Genomic DNA, 22,823 nt, shown 5'->3' with positions numbered 1-22,823 from the left:
TCAGCCATCATTTAAATAAATGGTGGAAGGGGCTTGAAGGGTGTTGGGACCCTTGCTGTTTGTGTTATATATTAACAATTTGGACGTGAACGTGGGGGGCACGATTGGGAAATTTGCAGATGGCACAAACATTGGCTGAGTAGTGGATAGTGTAGAGGATAGCTGTTATCTCCAAAACGATATAGATGGGTTGGTGGAGTGGGCGGTAAAGTGGCAGATGGACTTTAACATAGAGAGTTGTGAGGTCATACATTTAGGGAAGTCAAACAGTTACAGGGATTACACAATAAATGGGAATATACTAAGAGGGGTAAATGAAGTGAGAGATCTTGGCGTACAAGTACACAGGTCCCTGAAGGCAGCTGTTCAAGTAGACAAGGTTGTCAAGACGGCATATGGAAAGCTCTCCTTCACCGGCAGAGATATAGAATATAAAAGTAAGGATATAATGTTGGAATTGTATAAAACACTGGTGAGGCCACAACTGGAGTATTGTGTACAGTTCTGGTCACCACATTACAGGAAGGACGTAATAGCTCTGGAGAGAGTGTAGAGGAGGTTTACAAGAATGTTGCCAGGGTTAGAAAAGTGTAGCTACGAGGAAAGATTGGATAGGTTGGGGTTATTTTCCTTAGAACAAAGAAGGCTGAGAGGTGACTTGATTGAGGCGTACAAAATTATGAGGGGAATAGATAAAGTGGGCAGGATAAAACTGTTTCCCTTGGTGGAGAATTCTAGAACCAGGGAACATAGATTAAAGATAAGTGGCAGAAAGTGTGGGGGGGCATGAGGAAGAACTTTTTTACGCAGAGGGTAGTGGGTGTCTGGAATTCGCTGCCCAAATTGGTGGTAAAGGCAGAAACTCTAAACTCTTTTAAAAAGTACCTGGATCTGCACCTTAAGTGCTGTAGGCTGCAGGGCTATGGGCTGGGTGCAGGAAGGTGGGATTAGAAAGGCCACCTGGGTGCTCTCGGGCTGGCATGGACAAGATGGACCAAATGGCCTCCTTCCATGCTGTAACTTTTCTATAGTTCTATGGCTGAAAGGCTTACCCCTGTTCCTATCAAGCACTTCAGGCAGTGAGATTGAAAGCATTCTGGATAGACTGCAGGGCCACTCATGGTTACTGGTCAAAAAGTACTCAAGTGAGCTAAGGTCAGGTCAATTTTGCTGGCAAGCTGGATGGGAATAGACACACTTAAGTGAGCAAGTGAAACTGAAATCTGGAAGCATTCAAGTTAGGCATCCTATTAAACAGGACAATTAAGTGAGCAGAAAGTGCTATGAAGTGCTTGGGTCAGGGAGGCAAGTAGCTAGGTTGAGAAATAATTAGGCTAGGCAAACAATCTTGAAACATTTTTTCACTCCACTACCCCAACCTACCTGGAGTCATTCTTGGCCCACCCTAACACCTTCTGTTCCATAGCATGACCACAGTCAGCAAGCAAATAGCCAAACCCTACAGCAATGGATGAACAAGTAATTATTGAAGAAAACTCAGGCGAGAATGAATTGGGAGTAGGCTGAGAACAACTCCCATTGAGCAGTCTAGATGCCTGCTACAAGTTGGATCAATGGAACTCTGCAGAGATAATGGACCAAAAGAGGGCGAAATTGATATATTCACAGATGTGGACAACAAAGCCTAGCCTATAACTGAAGCTCCAGCCAACGGTACTTCAACTTGAGCTGTGGTTTCCCAACACAGGAGCAGGTCTGTCCAAGAAAATGTTATCCAGGGGCTTACACCATATAGGCAACCATAAGGAAGAATAAGCATTTTATACAGAAGTTTTTACAAAAACAAATATGGACTTTTTATACCTTTCATGTGTTATAACCTTTCAACTGGAGAAAATAGCATTTGAAGGCATGTTCACAAAAGCTTTGGAGCAGTTTGATAGGTTGCTTTCTATGAGATTTCAGTTGAGGATGGTTAGTTTAAAAAGTGAGCAAATTGATGCCTTACTTTCCTGCTGTAAATGTATTCTTCATTGGTACTTACCAATAGAATTAAACTACATTTAATTTATTCACATTTAGTCAATTGGATAGTTGATTGATGATTATTACACTTCAGTCCTCATTTCAGCTGATTGTTAATATTTATCCCCATGAATATTAAACATTCTAGCATGACATGTTGATTATATTGATATGATTTATGTCTCAGTTTGTAATGAATTTGTGTCTTACAGATTATGGCATAAAATCTTTTGATTTTACTAAAAGTTTTGTTGCACTTGGAAGGTATTTCTTTATTTCTTGATTTATGAATACATAATCCCAGGTGTTTTATTATTTACTATGTTCAAAAACATGACTTTCAGTAACCAAGACAATGTCCATGACATTAGGCTCAAGCATCACGCACAGCTACAGAAAAAACATTAAAGAAAGAAAAAATATTCTACTTGCTTGGATGGCTTATATTTGTCCACTTTGACATTGTACATCCAGTCTTCAAGCTTCTTCCTTATGGTAACAAAAATGCCTCTAATTTCCCACTCTTTCTTGACATCTATTACTGTCATAAATCTAAATACAGTAAGGAGATTGTAACAATTAAAAGCATTTTTCAATTACATTTTACTGAACAAAACTCATCTCAATAAACAAGATATTTGTTTCCTATCTGACACCGCTTTATGGAATGAAACAAAAAGACAGGTTATGACATGTAAAGATGTACTTTGCATACCACGGACAGGGTAAGGAAAAATATTTGTACTTCAAGTGGTATTTTGGTTGACATCCATGTTATTATTCCCTAGGTGTGTTTAGATTAAAACACTATGTTCCTCAGGCCCAGTGAGATTTTTCTCTGCAAATGTGCCTGTTTGGACAATCCCAAATGGACCAGGACGAAAATGGACTGATGAAGCTTACCACCAAATAAATGCCCCCAAATCATTTCCACTGAGATTTCCCCTTTCCCCCATTGGGGAAGGACTTCAGCTGCTGCATCCTTGCCCAACCATATGTAAATTACAGCGAATGGGATTCACTGCAGGGCACAAATCTCCTCCTCTAACTTCCAGTGGGAAAGAATGCTTCTCCAGATCAGAGGCATTTCAGAACAAAAGTTTGCAAAGAAAAAACCTGCAAGGTAGGTAAAATTTTCTTTATGTTCTAGTTAATTTTATACAGAGTTTTGGTTAAACACACTTTTAGAGTTTCTATAAATTCATTTAACATAGATTTAAGATATATTAAAAGGAGGCATGTTGCCGAAGCTTTTCATCTTGCACACTTTTAAACAAACACAGAAATGTCAAATGTTAGCAATCACAATAATTTATATCACAGGAGGAAAGGGCATCAGTAAGTTGACTCAGATTGGCTGAAGCGTTGCCATGGAAAAAGCAATGAGGAAATACAGGCTCCCCAAGATCCCTGGTAATTACTTCAACAACAGTTTGCAGAGAATGGGTCCCTGCATATGTATGTCACTTCTCGCAAGCATAAATGAGCCATGTTACAAGCCTGACTGATTATCTGTAGTGCACTCAGAAATGCTGAACAATTGCTGCCCAATCATGGAATTCTATCCAACAGTAGATGTTTGGTTTTGGATTTTGCAAGTCTAGACTGGTTGAGTATAGTCTTTTCTGCTTATTACAAACAATCAAAGTTACATTACTTTTGGTTCAAACAGCCAATTGTTGGGACATACAGCTTACGTACCTGGCATCACACTGGCATTGAAATTCTTACTTTTTTTATATTTATTCATGGGATGTGGGCATCACTGACTAGGCCAACAGTTATTGCTCATCACTTATTGCTCTTGAAAAGGCAGTAGGGTGCTGCCTTCTTGAACCATAGCAGTCCATGTGTGTAGGAACACCTACAATGATGTTAGGAAAGGAGTTCCAGGATTTTAACCCAGCAACAGTGAAGGAATGGCGATATAGTTCCAAGTCAGGATGTTGTGTGACTTGGAGGGGAACTTGCAGGTGGTGGTGCTCCCATGTATTGCTGCCCTTGTCCTTATAGGGGGTAGAGGTTGCAGGTTTGGAAGGTGCTGTCGAAGAAGCTATGGTGAGTTGCTGCAATGCATCATGTAGATGGTACATACTGCTGCCATTGTGCATCGGAGTGGAGTGAGTGAACGTTTATTGTGGTAGGTGGGTTGACAATTAAGTGGGCTACTTTATCCTGGATGGTATTGAGTTTCGAGTATTGTTGATGCTGTACTCATCCAGGCAAGTGGACAGTATTCCATCACACTTCTGACTCGTGCCTTGTAGATGGTGGACAGGGTTTGGGGAGTCAGCAGGTGAAGTACTCTCTGCAGAATTCCCAGCCTCTGACTTGCTCTTGTAGCCACAGCATTTATATGGTTGGTCCAGTTCCGTTTCTGGTCAATGGTAGCCCTCAGGATGTTGATAGTGAGGGATTCAGCAATGGTAATGCCATTGAATGTCAAGGGGAAATAGTTAGATTCTCTCTTGTTGCAGATGGTACTCACCTGGCACATCTCTGGCGCAAATGTTGCCATTTATCGGTCCAAGCCTGGATATTGTCCAGGTCTTGCTGCATTTGGACACAAACTGTTTCAGTATCCGAGGAGTCGTGAATTATGCTGAACATTGTGCAATCATCCACTAACATCCCCACTTCTGATCTTATGGTGGAGCGAAGGTCATTGATAAAACAGCTGACGAGGTTTGGGTCTAGGATACAACTCTGAGGAACTCCAGCAGCTATGTCCTGGGACTGAGCTGACTGACCTCCAATAACCGTAACCATCTTCCTTTGTGCTAGGTATGACTCCAATCAGTGGAGGGTTTTCCCTGATTTCCATTGACTACAGTTTTGCTAGGGCTCCTTGATGCCACATCCGGTCAAATGCTGCCTTGATGTCAAGGGCAGTCACTCTCACCTCACTCTTGAGTTCAACCCTTTTATCTATGTTTAGACCAAGGCTGTGATGAGGTCAGGAGCTGAGTGGCCCTGGCAGGGCCCAGACTGAGTGCCAGTGAGCAGGTTATTGCTGAGTAAGTGTCACTTGATGGAACCATCCACAACACTTTCCATCACTTTGCTGATCGAGATTTGAGCAGTGGGGCGGTAATTGGCTGGGTTAGATTTGTCCTGCTTTTTGTGGACAGGGCATATCTGGGCAATTTTCCACATTATCAGGTAGCTGCCAGTGCTGTAGCTGTAGCTGTACTGGAACAGCTTGGATCAAGGCATGGCTAGTTCTAGAGCACAAGTTTTCAATACTATTACCAGAATGTTGTCAGGATCCATAGCTTTTGCAGTATCCAGTGCCTTCAGCCATTTTTTGATATCAAGTGGAGTGAATCAAATTGGCTGAAGACAGGCAACTGTGATGTTGGGGACCTTAGGAAGAGACTGAGATGGATCATCCACTGGGCTGATGATGGCTGCAAATGCTTCAGCCTTATCTTCTGCATTGATGTGTTGGGCTCCCCCATCATTGAGGATGGGGATATTTGTGGAGCCTCCTCATCCAGTGAGTCATTTAATTGTCCACCATTATTCATGACTGAATCTGGCAGGACTGCAGAGCTTAGATCTGATCCATTAGTTGTGACACCGCTTAGCTCTATCACATGCTACATCCACTGTTTGGCATGCAAGTAGTCCTGTAGTGTAGCTTCACCAGGTCGACATCTCATTTTTAGGTATGCCTGGTACTGCTCCTGGCATGCCCTCCTGCACTCTTCATTGAACAGGGTTGATCCCCAGGCTTATGGTAATGGTAGAGTGGGGGCTATGCGGGCCATGAGCTTACAGATTGTGGTTGTATTCTGTTGCTGCTGATGGCCACATGGATACCCAGTTTTGAGTTGCTAGTTCTGTTCGAAATCTATTTCATTTAGCACGGCAGTAGGCCAAACAACACAATGGAGTGTATGGCCAATGTGAAGACAGATGTATCTGCAACAGGTAGATTGGTGAGGACGCGGTCAAGTAGGTTTTGCCCTTTTATTGGTTCTCTTACCATCTTCCACAGACTCAGTCTAGCAGCTATGTTCTTCAGAACTATGCCAGCACGGTCAGTAGTGGTATTACTGAGCCACTCTTGGTGATGTACACTGAAGTCCCTCACCCAGAGAACATTCTGTACCCTTGCCACCCTCAGTACTTCCTTCAAGTGTGTTCAACATGGATTCATCTGCTGAGTGGGAATGGTAGGTGGTAACCAGCAGGAGATTGTCTTGCCCATATCTGACCTCATGCCATGATACTTCATGGGGTCCAGAGTCAATGTTGAGGATACACAGGGCAACTCCCTTCCAACTGTATACCATTGTACCACCACCTCTGATGGGTCAGTCCTGTCGGTGGGAGGGGTCAAACCCAGGGATGGTGGTGACGGTGTCAGGGGCATCGTCTGTAAGGTATGATTCCATGAGTATGACTATGTCAGGGTATGGATTGACTGGTCTGTGGGACAGCTCTCCCAATTTTGGCACAAGCCCCCAGATGTTAATAAGGAGGACTTTGCAGGGTTGACAGGGCTAAGAATGCCAGTGTCATTTCCAGTGCCTAGGTCGATGCTGGGTGGTCTGTCCAGCTCCATTTGTTTTAGACTTCACAGCAGTTTGAGTGGCTTGCTGGGCATACATTATAACTACATTACAACTACATTACTGGGGGTCTGGAGTCACATGTAGGCCAGACCAGGTAAGAACTGCAGATTTCCTTCCCTAAAGGACATTAGTGAGCCAGATGGGTTTTTATGACGATTGATAATGGTTTTGTGTTCAACATTAGACTAGCTCTGAATTCTCAATTTATTAATTGAATTTAAATTTCACCAGCTGCCATTGTGGGATTTGAATCAGTATGCCCATCTGGGCCTCTGGATTATTACTCCAGTGACTTTACCACTAAGTGACGTTGTTCAATTGCGAGACAGCAGAATGTCTTTTTGGACTGACAGCAGCAGCCTGTTAGTGGAAATTACCACTCACATAATCACTGCATAGTAGCTGTGTGAAATGGCTTGCAATTTGTTTACCTTGCAAGCTTGATGCAGAAATAGAACGCATCAAATTTATCCTGTGGGACTATCCTGATCAGATCATTGCTTGCTGTTTATCGTGCAAACTTGCAAATGGGCCAAAGGCCGCCACTTTCAGGCCAGAAATTTGCCCAGTCTACTTCAAATTACCCTGAAAAGCAAAGTATCTCAAAAATCTGAAGAACAGGTTAAACAAGCTGTGAAAAGTACATTGACAACTGACAGTGCACTACTTTGAGATGACAGATAAGTAACGAGAAATTTCAGTTTTCTGTCTGAAGAATGACAGCTCCATTACAGATGGCACAAAGGCAACAGGGAAATAAATCTTCAAAAGTGAATCCAAGATAAGCTAGCAATATCAATGTATGTGGAGTACAACTAAATAGAAAAGGAACATAGCAGCTCATATTTTTATTGACCATTCTGCATATATGTACTCAAACTTGCCTCTTAAACAAAGAATAATGCAAAGCTAAAGATTTAGCCTGTATCTAGAGTTTCCAGTGCCATGCTCTTACCTTCCAGAATCTATAGTGTTCTCAGTGATGCTAATCAATGTCCGTGCTGCTTGACGGTTAAGCATCCCAGCACTGTACTGCCGCCAGTAACTTGTCTAAATACAATAGCAATTAAGAACAGAAAAGCTGTTAAAACATCTGTAGGCCAATAGTTCTATTGCAAAGATAATTAATCAATTGACAATGCTGTCATCTTTCACTGCTATTCATGATTGAAGAGATACGGGCAATCACAGGAAGAATCTAAGCAGCGTGACAAATGACTCTGTGAAATGTAACCTTCTGTGCTTTCAAAACACGTATCCTGGCTTCTTCCATCATGTCATCTATCTCACGGAGAGATGGTTCCCAGGGAACGCTCTTCTCACAGTCAGGGCAACGAGCTGTTCTTGTGTTTGGCAAAAGATCATCAACATGAACCTGAGAAGTAGAGAGCATATTTATATTTTGGATAAAAGCAAAAAACTGGGAATGCTGGAAATACGAAAATACCTGGAAAAACTCAGCAGGTCTGACAGCATCTGCGGAGAGGAATACAGTTAACGTTTCGTGTCTGTATGACTCTTCAACAGAACTAAGGAAAAATAGAAGAGGTGAAATATATGCTGGTTTAAGGGGGGGGTTAGACAGGTAGAACTGGATAGAGGGCCAGTGATAGGTGGAGATTGCCAAAAGATGTCATAGACAAAAGGACAAAGAGGTGTTGACGGTGGTGATATTAGCTAAGAAATGTGCTAATGGTGACATTAAGGGTGGAAAGCAGGATGAGCAAGGTGCAGATAGCCCTAGTGGGCGTGGGGTGGGGGGAAGGGATCGAAATAGGCTAAAAGGTAGAGATAAAACAATGGATGGTAATACATTTAAAAATAAAGGAAATAGATGGGAAAAGAAAAGTATATATAAATTATTGGAAAAAGGGGGATCGGAAAGGGGGTGTGGATGGAGGAGAGAGTTCATGATCTAAAGTTGTTGAACTCAATATTCAGTCCAGAAGGCTGTAAAGTGCCTAGTCGGAAGATGAGGTGCTGTTCCTCCAGTTTGCGTTGAGCTTCACTGGCACATTGCAGCAGGCCAAGGATGGACATGTGGGCATGAGAGCAGGGTGGTGTGTTGAAATGGCAAGCAACAGGGAGGTCTGGGTCATGTTTGCGGACAGACCGAAGGTGTTCCGCAAAGCGGTCACCCAATCTGCGTTTGGTCTCTCCAATGTAGAGGAAACCACATTGGGAGCAATGGATGCAGTAGACTAAATTGAGGGAAGTGCAAGTGAAATGCTGCTTCACTTGAAAGGGGTGTTTGGGCCCTTGGACTGTGAGGAGGGGGGAAGTAATGGGGCAGGTGTTGCACCTTCTGCGGTTGCATGGGAAGGTGCCGTGGGAGGGGGTTGAGGTGTAGGGGGTGATGGAGGAGTGGACCAGGGTGTCCCAGAGGGAACAATTCCTGCGGATTGCCGCCGGGGTGATGAAGGGAAGGTGTTTGTTGGTGGCATCATGCTGGAGTTGGCGGAGGATGATCCTTTGAATGCGGAGGCTGGTGGGGTGATAAGTGAGGACAAGGGGCACCCTATCATGGTTCTGGGAGGGAGAGGAAGGTGTGAGGGCGGATGCACGGGAAATGGGCCGGACACGGTTTAGGGCCCTCAAACCACCATGGGTGGAAAACCTCGGTTAAGGAAGAAGGAAGACATGTCAGAGGAACTGTTTTTGAAAGTGGCATCATCAGAACAGATGCGACGGAGGTGAAGGAACTGAGAGAATGGGATGGAGTCCTTACAGGAAGCAGGGTGCTGTAGTCAAGGTAGCTGTGGGAGTCGGTAGGCTTGTAATGAATATTGGTGGTTAGTCTATCACCAGAAATTGAGACAGAGATCAAGGAAGGGAAGGGAAGTGTCAGAGATGAACCATGTGAAAATGATGGAGGGGTGGAAATTCCAATCCCCCTTTTTCCAATAATTTATATATATTTTTCTTTTCCCACCTATTTCCATTTTTAAAAAATCTTTTTCCATCCATTGTTTTATCTCTACCATTTAGCCTATTTCGATCCCTTCCCCCCACCCCACCCCCACTAGGGCTATCTGTACCTTGCTCGTCCTGCTTTCTACCCTTAACATCACCATTAGCACATTTCTTAGCTAATATCACCACCGTCAACACCTCTTTGTCCTTTTGTCTATGACATCTTTTGGCAATTTCCACCTATCACTGGCCCTCTATCCACTTCTACCTGTCCCACCTCCCCCCACCCTCTTAAACCAGCTTATATTTCACCTCTTTTCTATTTTTCCTTAGTTCTGTTTAAGAGTCATACAGACTCGAAACATTAACTGTGTTCCTCTCTGCAGATGCTGTCAGACCTGCTGAGTTTTTCCAGGTGTTTTTGTTTATGTTTTGGAAACATGTTAAAGTAGATTATTTCATCATTGCACATTATGGTAAACAGCAGACATCATTTAAATTGTTTGCATAGAACTCCTTCCCCTCCCCTTGATATGTGGAATTGTAAAAAATTATTCTTCAGGGTTCAGGCATTGCTGACAAGCTCTTCATTTATTGCCCACTTCTTACTGCCCTCAACAAAGCAGTCTTTGCCTTCTTGAATTAATCTGTTGTATGTTGTTGGTTAGTTTGGTAGGTCTGAAGAAGTCTTTGTGTCATACGTAAGTTAACTATAAGACTTCACTGACTCTTAAAATTAGTTACAAAATATACAGTAAATGGCACACGTTCAGAGCTGTCTCCATGCTTGCTGGTGGCTCTTTCCAAAACTAGACTGAACCTGGCTGTGAGTTGTGTGCTCTCTTACTTCACTGTGTGGGCAGTACTGTACTCAGTCCTACGTTAACCCTACATGTGCCAGACCCTTCTATTATACTTCCCCCCCAAATCTTTATCCAATGTGCTTCAAGTGATTATAGTTTACCTTATGTCTTTGCTATTACTATCATACACTTACATTGTCTTTACTGCTTTATCACTACCCCATCTCCCCCCTTCAAGTCCTTGAATTCAAAGGTTCAGGTGAGCCCCTCCATATCGCGTTCACACTACTGTCCGAGGAATGGCAGACTCTGTCACTGCTGATTCTTCCTGTAGGTTAGAAGGTTGCACTGGCATCTGGGTATGTTTTCATCCTTTTCTACCCTTCTTTCATGTTGAACAACACTTGGTCAGTTTGGCTGTTTCACTGGTCGGTGGTTGCTATCCTAACTTGTTTCTTGCAGGGTGGATGAACATTGTATTTATCTCCTTATCATTTCTTTCGCTTCTTCCATCGTTGTGTGGGTGGTGGCAATGTCCTCTGTGGCAGAGGATGAGCATTCCTGTAGCTAAAATGAGACTTAGTGGTAAGCTCACCTCCATATTTTGCTGTCACAATGGACGGCTGCTACCAGCTTCCAGCATCTTTTGCAGCTTTGGCAGCCTGGCCAGGAGTTGCAGCGTATGTTCAGGAGTTGCAGTGTTGACCTGCTGTACCATCGTCAGAGCCAGAGGTTGAGGCTTATTGACTACCGACTCTGTACTCTGGGATTAGAAACTGGAATTCCAAGAGAGACTCAATTAAGTTTTCTACTGCAGCATGGAATTTTAAATTTATGCCATCAACTTCCAAGCATTTCTTTGAAGCTTTTTCCTGGTGATTTTTCCTCTGTGGCTCTGCTTCTGGAGCTCCCTTTCAGGTCAGACTACTTTGCTGATTTTGTTCTCAGTTTTCCAGCATTTTAATTTTTCTCTGCATTTTCTGCAAGGTCTTGGGTTTTTCCACCAGGTTGTAGGGTGTTGGTTATAATTCAGTAGGTGTAAAGAAGTCTTTGTAGTCACATGTAAGTGAGCTGCAAGTCTTTATTGACACTTAGAGCTATTTACAAATATACAGTAAAGGGTACAAGCTAGGAGCTGTCTCCATGCTTGCTGGTACACACAGCTCTGTCCAACAATAGACTGACTCTGGGTGTGGGTCATGTGCTCTCTTACATCATTGTGTGGGTGATACTGTACACAGTTCCATATTAAGCCTATACGTGCCTGACCATTATACATATAGTGAAGGTGCTCCCACAAATGCTCTTAAGGCTAGGAGTTCTGGAAATTGATCCAAGAACAATGAAGGCACAGCAGTATATGTCCAAGTCAGGATGTTATATGACATGAAGGGGAACTTGGAAGTAAAGGTTTCCTGCTATAACTGCTACGGTTGGTGCTGGTGTTTGGGAAATGCTGTCAAAAGACTTAGCAACTTGTTAGCGCATCCTGTAGAGGGTATATACTGCAGCCTTGATACCCAGAGGATTTGAATGTCTAAGCAAGTTAATGGGATGCTGATAAAACAGGCTGCTTTGACTTGGATGGTGTTAAGCTTCTTGAGTGGTGCTGTAATCAGGAAAGGGAAGTGTATTACACTTCACTGTTGACTTGTGCCTTAGGATGTTGAGAAGCTTTGAGGAGTCATAACAATTGTGTGGATGTTTTCGTTGAGTTTGTAGTCAATGGTGTCCCCTAGTATTTGACATTATGGGGCTCAACAATGAATGCCCGGGGAGTTGGTTAGGTGCTCTCTTGTTGGTCAGGTTGTCCTTTAAGAGCAGCTAGCTGCAGGTACTAAAATTGTGATCTTGCATTATGGGACAAGGTCAGCTCATTCATGCATAGCTGGGCAGAACAATGATACAAGCAGTACTACACAGAGACTGCATAGTCAGCCACACCATCTTGTAATTCAAGAGGTGGCAGTAAAGGAGCAGAAAAGTGCTAACCTTTTGCTCAAAGTTGTATTGATGAGAAGTTCAAGAATATGTGCCATTTGAAGCCTGTTTAACATGAATATTGCTTTTTGAAAACCATCAATTTGTGAAATATGCTGAGAGCATCAGAGTAGCTCTACAAGGCATAATGTAGTGCATGTGGCACACCCACAGCAATTTAACTGAGCACAGATGGTATTTTTGTCCAGACCTTATCATGTCTGAATTCACCATACTGGCGTATCAGCTGGACATTCTAACATGGAACTTCAAGGATCTCATGTGTTTGGTGGATGCATTGTTTGTAACCTTCCAAAATTCCCTAGATTCTGGAAAGGTCACAGCAGATTGGAAAACTGAAAATGTAATTCTATTCAAGAAAGGAGGGAGACAAAAAGCAGGAAACAAAGACAAAAAGCAGGAAAAGGCAGCCTAGTTAATATGTCATTGGGAAAATGCTATAAATCCATAATGAAGGAGGGTAGTAGCTGGACATTTAGAAAATCACAATACCATCAAGCAGCGTCAACATGATTTTGTGAAAGGAAAATCGTGTTTGACAAATTTATTAAGAGTTTTTGAGGGTGTAATAAGCAAGGTGGATAAAGGGATACCAGTAGGTATAATGCATTTTGGATTTCCAAAGGCATTTGATAAGGTACCGCATAAAAGGTTACTTCACAAGAGCTCAGGGTGTTGGGTGATATCTTAGTATAGACAGAGAACTAACTAACTAGCAGGAAGCAGAGTCAGGATAAATCTGTCATTTTCAGATTGGCAAATTGTAACTTGTAGAGTGCCACAGGAATCAGTGCTGGAGCCTCAACTACTTACAACTTATATTAATGACCTGGAAGGTGGTACTGACTGTATTGTAGCCAAACTTGTTGAGGATACAAAGATAGGTAGGAAAGCAAGTTATTACCAAGGTATAAAGGGTCTGCAAAGGTACCTAGATAGGTTAAGTGAGTGGCCAAAAAATTTTGCAGATTGGGTATAATGTGGGTAAATGTGAGGCTGTTCGCTTTGGCAGGAAGAACAGAAAAGCAGAAATAGCAGAATATTATTTAAATGGAGAGAGACGGCAGAATATTGTAGAACAGAGGGATTGGAATGTCTTTGTAAATGAATCACAAAAGGTTAGCATGCAGGTATAGCAAGCAATTAGGAAAGCAAATGGAATGTTGACGTTCATTGCACGGAGGATGGAATATAAAAATAACGAAGTTTTGCTATAACTATATAGGGTGTTGCTGCAACCACACCTAGAGGGTTAAACTTTTCACAAGTTAGTTCTAAATCTATTCACAAAGTGAGACATTATAACCCTACAACCTAACCTAACCTACAAACCACTGCCAGTGTCAATAAATGTCTCTTGATAGATTCTTCTTCAGGAAGCATCCTCAGTTATTCAAGGGTTGCTGAGCCATGGCTGATGCCATTGTCTTACTACAGGACAAAACAAGGAGGTAGGCCCCAAGTTTACTTCAGCTGGAACAGGGATTGAACCCTGTGCTGCTGGGCATTACTCCAAACCACACACTAACTGTCTAGCAAACTGAGCTAACAATTCGACTACAATTTGCCTGTTAATTCATGTTTAACTAATATTAATTCTTGGATGTTAGAATATAGGATAGATAGTATTTAGCCATGATCTTAAGTATGGTGGAGAAGGCTCGATGGACCGAATGACCTACTCCAGCTCCTGTCTCTTATGATCTTATGCTCTAAACAGGTCACATGCTGAAAGAATGCTCAGTATCAAGGAAGGCAAGAGTATGTAAAAATGAGTGTCCCTCAGGTCGATACAACATCCATTCAAATAACTACGCTAAGCTAGAGAGATGGCAGGCCCAACATGGCACCATCAGGAAATCTGCCCTTGCAAGTTTTTGTGTAATGCAACACATAGGATCAAGGATCTTCCACCTTACTTCTGCCAATTACTGGGTGGAACTAGGGCAGACACAGCGACTGAACAGCAACATTTTCCTGTAACCATTTTCCTATCCAATGGATTTATCACCAGCAATCATTAATATGTCCACCCATATAATTGGAAATTTCTTATCACTTATATGATAGTAGCACAGGACATAAGGCATTATGATCTTATGATCCTTATTCATCCCATTTGTCCAACATTGTAATGGGTCGCAGAAGGGCCTTAAAAACTATATGGTCCAAAATCATAAGACGTTTGATCATTTCCAATGCTTCAGCAGTCCACTACTTGCACAGCAAATTGCTTCCACCATGGGTTATCCAACAGGGAACTGAGAGCTTGTCAATATTGTACAAATGACACTTTCAGGGGACAGGAAGGTATAGAGGGTTTAACAGTAATGGTGCATCCGCGAGTAGTGAAGTTATTGTAGTCTATATGGATTTTAGCAAGGCTTGTGAAAAGGTCCCACATAGCAGACTGGTTAAAAAAAAAAGCCCATGGGATCCAGGGGAATGTAGCAAGCTGAATATAAAATTGGCTCAGTGTCAAGAAACAAAGGGTAATTGTTGATGGGTGTTGGTGGGGTGGTATTGAGCAAGGAGGATAGCTGTAGATTGCAGGAAGACTGTTTCCAGTGGGGTTCTGCAGGGCTCAGTACTCGGTCCCCTGCTTTCTTTGGTATATATTAATGATTTGGACGTAAGTGCAGGGGGAATGATCACAAAGTTTGCAGATGACACAAAAATTGGTGGAGTGGTATTGAGCAAGGAGGATAGCTGTAGATTGCAGGAAGATATCAATGGACTGGTAGGTGGGGAGAAAAGTGGCAAATGGAATTCAACCAACAGAAGTGTGAGGTGATGCATTTAGGGAGGCCAAACAAGGCAAATGAAAACACAATAAATGAGAGGATACTGAGAGGTGTAAAGGAAGTGAGGGACATTGGAGTGAATGTCCACAGATCCCTGAACAAAGCGGATAGGTCAATAAGGTGGTTAAGAAGATATATGGATTACTATCATTTATTAGCTGAGGCACAGAATATAAGAACAGGGAGGCTATGCTGGAACTATATAAAATATTAGTTAGGCCACAACTTGAGCACTGTGTACAGTTCCAGTCACTTTGTTACAGAAAGGATGCAATTGCATTAGAGAGAGTACAAAGGAGATTTACAAGGATGTTGCCAGGACTGGAAAATTGCAGCAATGCAGAAAGATTGGGTAGGCTGGGGTTGTTCAGCTTGGTACAGAGGAAGATGGGGGGAGATTTGATTGGGAGATACAAAATTGTGAGGGAAGATTTGTCATGAACAGATATTAAAGTATATAATGTTACTGGAATTTTTTTAAAATAGAGGTTTAGTCTGTCTGTGTGTTAACTGGATTAAAGCCAGCTAGTCTGGGTGCTTTGATGCATAGTAGTTTTGAGATATAAACAGAAAAGCAGAGGGTACATTTGCATTTTGTTGAATACAGCATTCTAGAGTGGGAGTGAAATCTTGCACCTAGCGAGGAGACACCAAGCAATGTTTATATTACTAATAAAATTGGTACTATGAAAGGGGTTCAAAGGGCCTGGTGATAAAATGAAAATTTGCATTCAAAGGGGAAGGCTGGGTATAACAGAAAGGAGTGTGTGTGTGTCAAAGGCATGTAAGATCTAAGCCTCTAAGCCTACCACTATGTCTGCAAAGGAACAAACTGAAAGGAACCACATTTTGAATTCATAAGGTGAAAATTTCTTTGTCTGGTGTCTGTTTAAGTCTATTGGTTATTGTTGCCTTAGTGGAGATTAATTTGGGAATTTGTTAACAGTTCTGATAGTAGTAACTTGTAGATATGTGTATGTGTTTAATACTTTGTTGTAAATTAATAGATGTTTCATTTAGTTTGATATAAAAACCTCTGGAGGCTTGGTGGGTTCATTTCTGAATTCAGAGTTGCAACTCAAAACATACCAATTGAAAATATAGGTTATGACAGTTATTTAAAATTTCCCTCTGGGATTTAAAATAACAGTCTTTATTAACTGCTGTGTCATAACAATGTAGGGCTCTTGGCGGGAAATTATTTATAATTCCTTGATTGGTTTGGACTTGGTGAATCTTAAGGTTAAGAATATGAGAAACACTTTGAATTCAGGAGTTGGTGAGGTTTTTTTAGTGGTGAGACTGCAAGATGGCTTTGGCAATGGCTAAGACTTGTCTGGAAGATATAATTCTGATTGGGTTGCAACAAATAACCAACAGTAAGTTAACAGAGTTGAAAGGTAAGTTAAAATTGGGGTTACCTGCGGGGCTAGGAAATCAGATATAATTAAAAGTATGGCACAGCATCTACAGTTGGAAATGATGCTTGACATTAGTGAGTCACAGCTGAAGGTAGTGAAACTTCAGTTACAAATGAAGATGCTTGAATTTGGACAAGCGAAGGAACTGAAAAAACTTAAATTAGAAGCAAAGGACATAGAAATGGCTTTTAAAATGGAATAGGTAAAAAGGCAGGAGAGAGAAAGAAAACAGGAAAGGGAATTAGAAATTGTGAAGATAGAGAGGGAGGAAAGAGAAAAAGAGAGAGAGAGAGAGAGAATTCCAACTGAAAATGTTGGCAGTTAAAAAAGTGCTGAGGAAGGACTTACCTCCAGGGTGGCACCCAGTGGGGAGATGATTAAATTTGTATAAGCTCTTACAAAGTTTGAGGAAAAAGATATTGAAGCTTTCTTTATTTCATTTGACAAGCTAGCTAAACAGATGAAATGGCCACAGGAAAACTGGAGGTTATTCTTAGTCTAAGCTGCTGGTTAGAACGCATGAGGTATATGCTTCACTATCAGAAGAAATGGCAGTGAATGATGATGTGGTGAAAAAGGCTATTGAGTACATAGGAGTTGGTTCCTGAAGCATACAGGTAGAAATTTAGGAATATGAGAAAACAGCCTGGGCAAACTTATATTGAGTTTGAAAAAGTAAAATAAAAAGTAATTTTGATGGTGGATACAGGCGTTAAATATAGAGACAATGTATGCAGCTATTAGGGAAGTAATTCTTTTGAAAGAAGTTCAAGGTTTAATCCCTTCGGTAGTGAGAACTCATATGGAGGGATAGGGGGATGGTTCTGTAAGACATGTAGCAGAGAAAGCTGATGATTATGAGTTATCTCTTAGAGCTAAATGTTTTTCTCATCACCCTTTCAAATCGGAAAGGGGTAGAGAATGGGAAGGTGAAAGGAAGCTTGGTAGTCAGGAAAGAGGAGGAGTGGCTGCAAGTTCCCACAAAGTTTTTTCTCAGAATAAAAAGGAAGGTGCTGAAGGTAGAAGTGATATTCGAAAACTGAGGTGGTTTCATTGCAATAAAATGGGGCACATGAAGTCAGTGTGTTGGAAGTTGCAGGGAAAATGTGTTGGAATCATTGGAGTACAGAAAAGCTCTGGAAGGAAAAGTACTGTGGGCTCTGAGGTTCAAGCACAGGAGAAACCAGTGGTTTGTGTACAGATGAAACAGAGGGAGAATCAGTGATAGGTGAAGAAGTGGCAACGTGATCACAGTTTACTCAGAATTCTGAGGAACAGGTTGCAGAAATGTTTAAAGACTTTGTGTATGAAGGGAAAGTCTTTCCATGTGTACAGGGTGGAGTAGGTAAAAATGTTAAAATTTTAAGAGACACAGAGGCTAGTCAATCCTTAATGTTGTGGGACAGTGATATTTGTTGTTCAAAGGGAATATTGCATTAACAGGTAATAATAAGTGGGGTTCATGGCAATGTTAAATCTATTCCATTGTGAAAGGTAAATTCAAAGAGCAAATGGAGGTCTGGTAAAGTTATAGTTGGAGTGGTGGAAAAATTGCCCATTGCAGGGGTTCAATTTATTCTGGGTAATGGTATAGCTGGATCGCAAATGTGGGTGATGCCTATGGTAGTTGAGCAGCCTGTAGGAGTGTTTTCAACAGAGATTTTTCAGAAGGAGCATCCTGGATTGTTTCCTGATTGTGCTGTAACGAGTTCAAAGGCTCATAGGGAAGTACAAGAAAAACAAGAAGGGCAGGCAGTTCAAAGGTAAGAAGAAAGTGTCAAAATCCAATTAGCTGGCACTGTATTTGATAACATTGTTTAGGAGGAAGGAATGCAATACAGTTCAGTTGAAGTGTTTAACTCAAAGAGGTTAGTGGAGTTATAGAAAAATGATTTGCAATTAAAACAGTTATATCAGAAAGCTTATTTAGAAATCAAAGCAAAATGTATTCCAGTATGTTATTATCTTCAAGGGAATATTTTCATGAGAAAATGGGGGTCGGATTATGTCTCAGCAAATGAAAGCTGGAGGGAGGTGCATCAGATTGTTATCCCAGTTGTGTATAGAAATGAGATTCTGAGGATTGCTCATGAAATTCCAATGGGAGGACATTTAATTAGGAAAATACAAAGGTTTTTTTTGGCCAGGATTTCACAGAGATGTAGTCAAATTCTGTAGAGCCTGCCATATATGTCAAGTAACAGGAAAAGCACAAGCAGTGATTAAGCTGGTGCCTTTAATTCCAACACCAGCATTTGAAGAACCTTTTACCATGGCCATGATTGATTGTGTAGTACCCCTCCCTAAGACTGAAAGTGGAAATCAGTATTTATTAACAAAAATGGATGCGTCTACCAGGTTTCCTGAAGTGATACCTGTAAGAAATATTACAACTAAGAAGACTGTGGAGGAGTTAATTAAATTTTCCACAAGATATGGTTTAGCTAAGGAAACACAATTAGATCAAGGGTCAAATTTCATGTCACAGCTGTTTAAGGAAGTAATGAACAGTTTGGGGATAAAACAGTTTCAGTCAACAGCTTATCGTCCAGAGTCACTAGGAGTTTTGGAAAGATGGCATCAAACTTTAAAAACTATGATAAAAGCACGCTGTCTTGATTATGCACAGGATTGGGATACAGGAATTCCATTTTTGTTATTTGCTATTAGAGATGCTGGTTTTAGCCCTTTTGAACTAGTTTATGGTCATGAAGTAAGGGGACCACTGAAATTGATTCATGAGAAGTTGGTGGGTCAAAACTCAGAAACTACTGTTCTGGATTACTTATCAAATTTCAAAGAAGGATTGAACAGAGCATGTGAGCTGGCAAGGGAACATTTAAAGATATCACAGCAAGAGATGAAGTGAAAACAGATAAGGTGGCTAAAATTCGCAGTTTTGTTTCTAGAGAGAAAGTACTATTTTGTTACCAGTACTAGGGGATTCCTTAAATACAAGATTTAGTGGGCCTTACAGGATTGAAAAGAAATTGAGTGAAGTAACTTATTGAATAAATATTCCAGATAGAAGAAAGAAGCAGAGGGTGTGTCATGCAAATATACTTAAAAAGTACTTTGACAGAGAAGAGGAACAAAAAGACATGTCAGTGATGATGGATGATAAGAGGTAGAAGTGCAGGACTCTGAAATTGATTTTCCTCGAATCAAATTGGATAATGAGGGGGTGCTTGAAAATTTAAATGTGATATTAAGTTACCTTCCAAGCAAGTGTCAAAGTGATTTGGAAAAGCTACTGCACTCACACACACCTGTTTGTGGAAATAAGTTGGGAAAGAGACATTTAGCTTCACATGATGCATGTATAGAAATATCATCTTCAATAAGGCAACAATCTTTTGATTAAATCTGACAAAGTTATCACAAGCACAAAAGGAAATGGATTTCATGCTTCAAAATGGTGTCATTGAGTCTCGTCGCAGTAACTGGTGTTTGCCTGTTATACTGGTACCGAAACCAGATGGAACACAAAGACTGTGTGTGGTCTATTGAAAGGTGAATGCAGTGACAAAAGCAGATTCTATCCCATACCACGGTTGGAGGATTGCATTGAGAAAGTGGGACAATTGAAATTTATCACAAAGATGAACTTGCTAAGAGGATATTGGCAGGTACCATTGTCAGAGAAAGCAAAAGGAGATATCAGCTTTTGTAATGCCAAGTGGACTATATCAGCTTGAAGTCATGCCATTTGGTATGAAGAATGCATCTGCGCCATTTCAAAGACTGACAAACAAAGTAACTGCAGGTCTAAGCAATTGTGCAGTTTATATTGATGATCTAATTGTTTTCAGTCAGACATGGGAGGAGCATTTACAGCATCTGGAAGAGTTATTTATTCGACTACAAGAAACTAATTTGGTGATGAACATGGCTAAAAGTGAATTTGCAAAAGCACAAGTTACATATCTAGGCCATATCATTGGACATGGTAAGGTGGCTCCAAGAGATGCGGAATTCAAGGATGTCATGGATTTCCCAGTGCCTACAACAAAACGAGAAGTTTTGAGATTTCTGAGCATAAGTGAGTTTTACTGGAAATTTGTATCAAATTTTAGCCAAGTGATTGCTCCACTGACTGAACTATTAAAAAAGAACAAGAAGTTTCAATAGACACTGGGGTGTCAGAAGTCATTTGATAGTTTGAAAACTGTATTAACTATGAGACCAGTATTGGCAGTACCCAATTATGCCAAGCAATTCAAGTTGGCTGTTGATGCAAGTGATGTAGGCATTGGGGCTATACTGTTACAAAAAGATGACACTGGAATTGAAAAACAGAGAGGATATTTTTCACAGAAGCTGAATGTACAACAGAGAAAATATTCAACGATCGAAAAATAAACTTTAAGTCTGGTGTTAGCTTTGCAGTATTTTGAAACTTATGTTGCAAACAATTCATCAGAAACAATTGTTTATACAGGCCATAATCCTTTGAAGTTTTTGGACAAATTTCGAGAAAGAAGTGCAAGGCTTTTCAGATGGAGTCTATTATTATAACATTTAATCTATGTATTATATATATTGCTGGATGAGAAAATCTGTTCGCAGATGCATTATCAAGAGTTTGAAGCTTAAAGGAAATTGGGACATTTTTTAAAAGTCCTGGACACTGAACTGCAGTGATTTCTGTTGATACCAAGGAATTGTGTATATACATTTTTATGTTAATGCATGCAATGTAATAGTGTAATGAGTATAGGAGATAGTGTGAGATGGGTTATTAAAATGAAGCCATCTTTTAGAATTATGACGGTTCATTTTCTGATAAGAAGGGGGATGTCATGAAGCTATTAACGTATATAATAGTTTGGAAAATATTTTTCTTTTCAAATAAAGGTTTAGTCTGCGGGTATGTCTTCAATCCCAGCTAATCTGGGTGCTTCGATGGGTACTAGTTTTGATATGTAAGGGAGATAGCGTGCAATTGCATTTTTTGAATAGAGTATTCAGATGTGGGGTGAAAACTTGATGCCTATCTAGCAGATACCAAGCCATGTGTTTATATTACTAATAAAATTGGTACTATGAAAAAGGTTTCATTGTTAAAAGGTGAAGTTCAAAGAGGCTGGTGAGACAATGAGAATTTGAATTCAATTAGTGGTGGTAGGTATAACTTCAGCAGTTTTCAGCAGTGTGCAGAACAGAGGTAATGTGAGATCAAAAGGCAGCTGCAAGCCTCCAACTGGCACCACAGTGAGAAGAACCTCATTTTGAATTCGTAAGGTGACAATGCTTTGTCTGGTGTTTGGCTGAGTCTATGGGTTGCGGTTGCCTTAACGGAGATTAGTTTGAGAATTTGTTAAAAGCTATGATAGTAGTAATTTGCAGCCATGTGTATATATTTTAACCTGTGTAAATTAATAAAATATGCCAATTAATTTAATGTAAAGCCTCGTGAACTGGTGGTCTGATTCCTGAATTTAGAGTCGTATCTCAAACCTAACACTTAAAATGATAGGTTATGACAGTTGTTTAAAGTTTCCCTCTGAGAATTTTAAATAATCTGCTTTACCAACTGCATCGGTCATAACACTGGTGTCTGTTTAAACCTATTGGTTATTGTTGCCTTATTAGAGATTAATTTGGGAATTTGTTAACAGTTATGATAGTAGTAATTTGTAGACATGTGTATGTGTTTAATACTTTGTTGTAAATTAATAAGTGTTTCATTTAGTTTGATACAAAAACCTCTGGAGGCTTTGTGGGTTCATTTCTGAATTCAGAGTTGCAACTCAAAATGTACCAATTGAAGATATAGATTATGACAGTTGTTTAAAATTTCCCTCTGGAATTTTAAATAGCTCAGCCTTTACAACTGCTGTGTCATAACAGAGTGGAAAGAGTGGATAGGAAGGGTCTATTTACTTTCTCAGAGAGGTCAGTCACTAGAGGGTATAGATTTAAAGTGTTTGGTAGAAGGATGAGAAGGGATATGAGGGAAGTCTTTTCACCCGGAGAGTGAAAGGGCCTGGAATGCTCTGCCTGAAAGGGTGTTAGACGCAGAAACCCCCAACTCATTTAAGCAGGTATCTGGATATGCACTGAAGTGCTGTAACCTGCAGGGCTACAGACCAAATGCTGGAAAGTGGAATTAGGCTGGATGACTCATTTTTTGGCCTGCACAGACATGATGTGCTATAAACTTTCTATGATCTAAGGTCCGTGGAAGGAATAGTAGTAAAGAGAAAAATTACTTTATCTGAATGTGTGAAGCATTTGCAATAAGATACATGAAATGGTGCAGCTCCAATCGCCATTATAGAGACATGGTGCTGGATTTTCGCGGACCTT

At 40.8% G+C, this 22,823-nt stretch overlaps 1 protein-coding gene across 1 annotated transcript in view; it reads right to left on the bottom strand.

Annotated features, from left to right (window-relative positions):
• The window catches only part of LOC121282838 (sodium/hydrogen exchanger 10-like), a 395,537-nt gene that overhangs the window by 252,605 nt on the left and 120,109 nt on the right, over positions 1-22,823 (bottom strand). The window contains exons 12-14 of the mRNA XM_041196650.1: positions 7,804-7,944; positions 7,525-7,619; positions 2,419-2,538 (exon numbers count right to left, since the gene is read on the bottom strand). Coding sequence (XP_041052584.1) covers positions 2,419-2,538; positions 7,525-7,619; positions 7,804-7,944 — 356 coding nt within the window. The remainder of the gene's footprint in view (positions 1-2,418; positions 2,539-7,524; positions 7,620-7,803; positions 7,945-22,823) is intronic.

This window comes from Carcharodon carcharias, chromosome 10, assembly GCF_017639515.1.
Source record: "Carcharodon carcharias isolate sCarCar2 chromosome 10, sCarCar2.pri, whole genome shotgun sequence".
Classification (NCBI taxonomy): Eukaryota; Metazoa; Chordata; class Chondrichthyes; order Lamniformes; family Lamnidae; genus Carcharodon; species Carcharodon carcharias.
The sequence above is the reverse complement of the archived record's forward strand: the minus strand, read 5'-3'. Positions and strand labels throughout refer to the sequence as shown.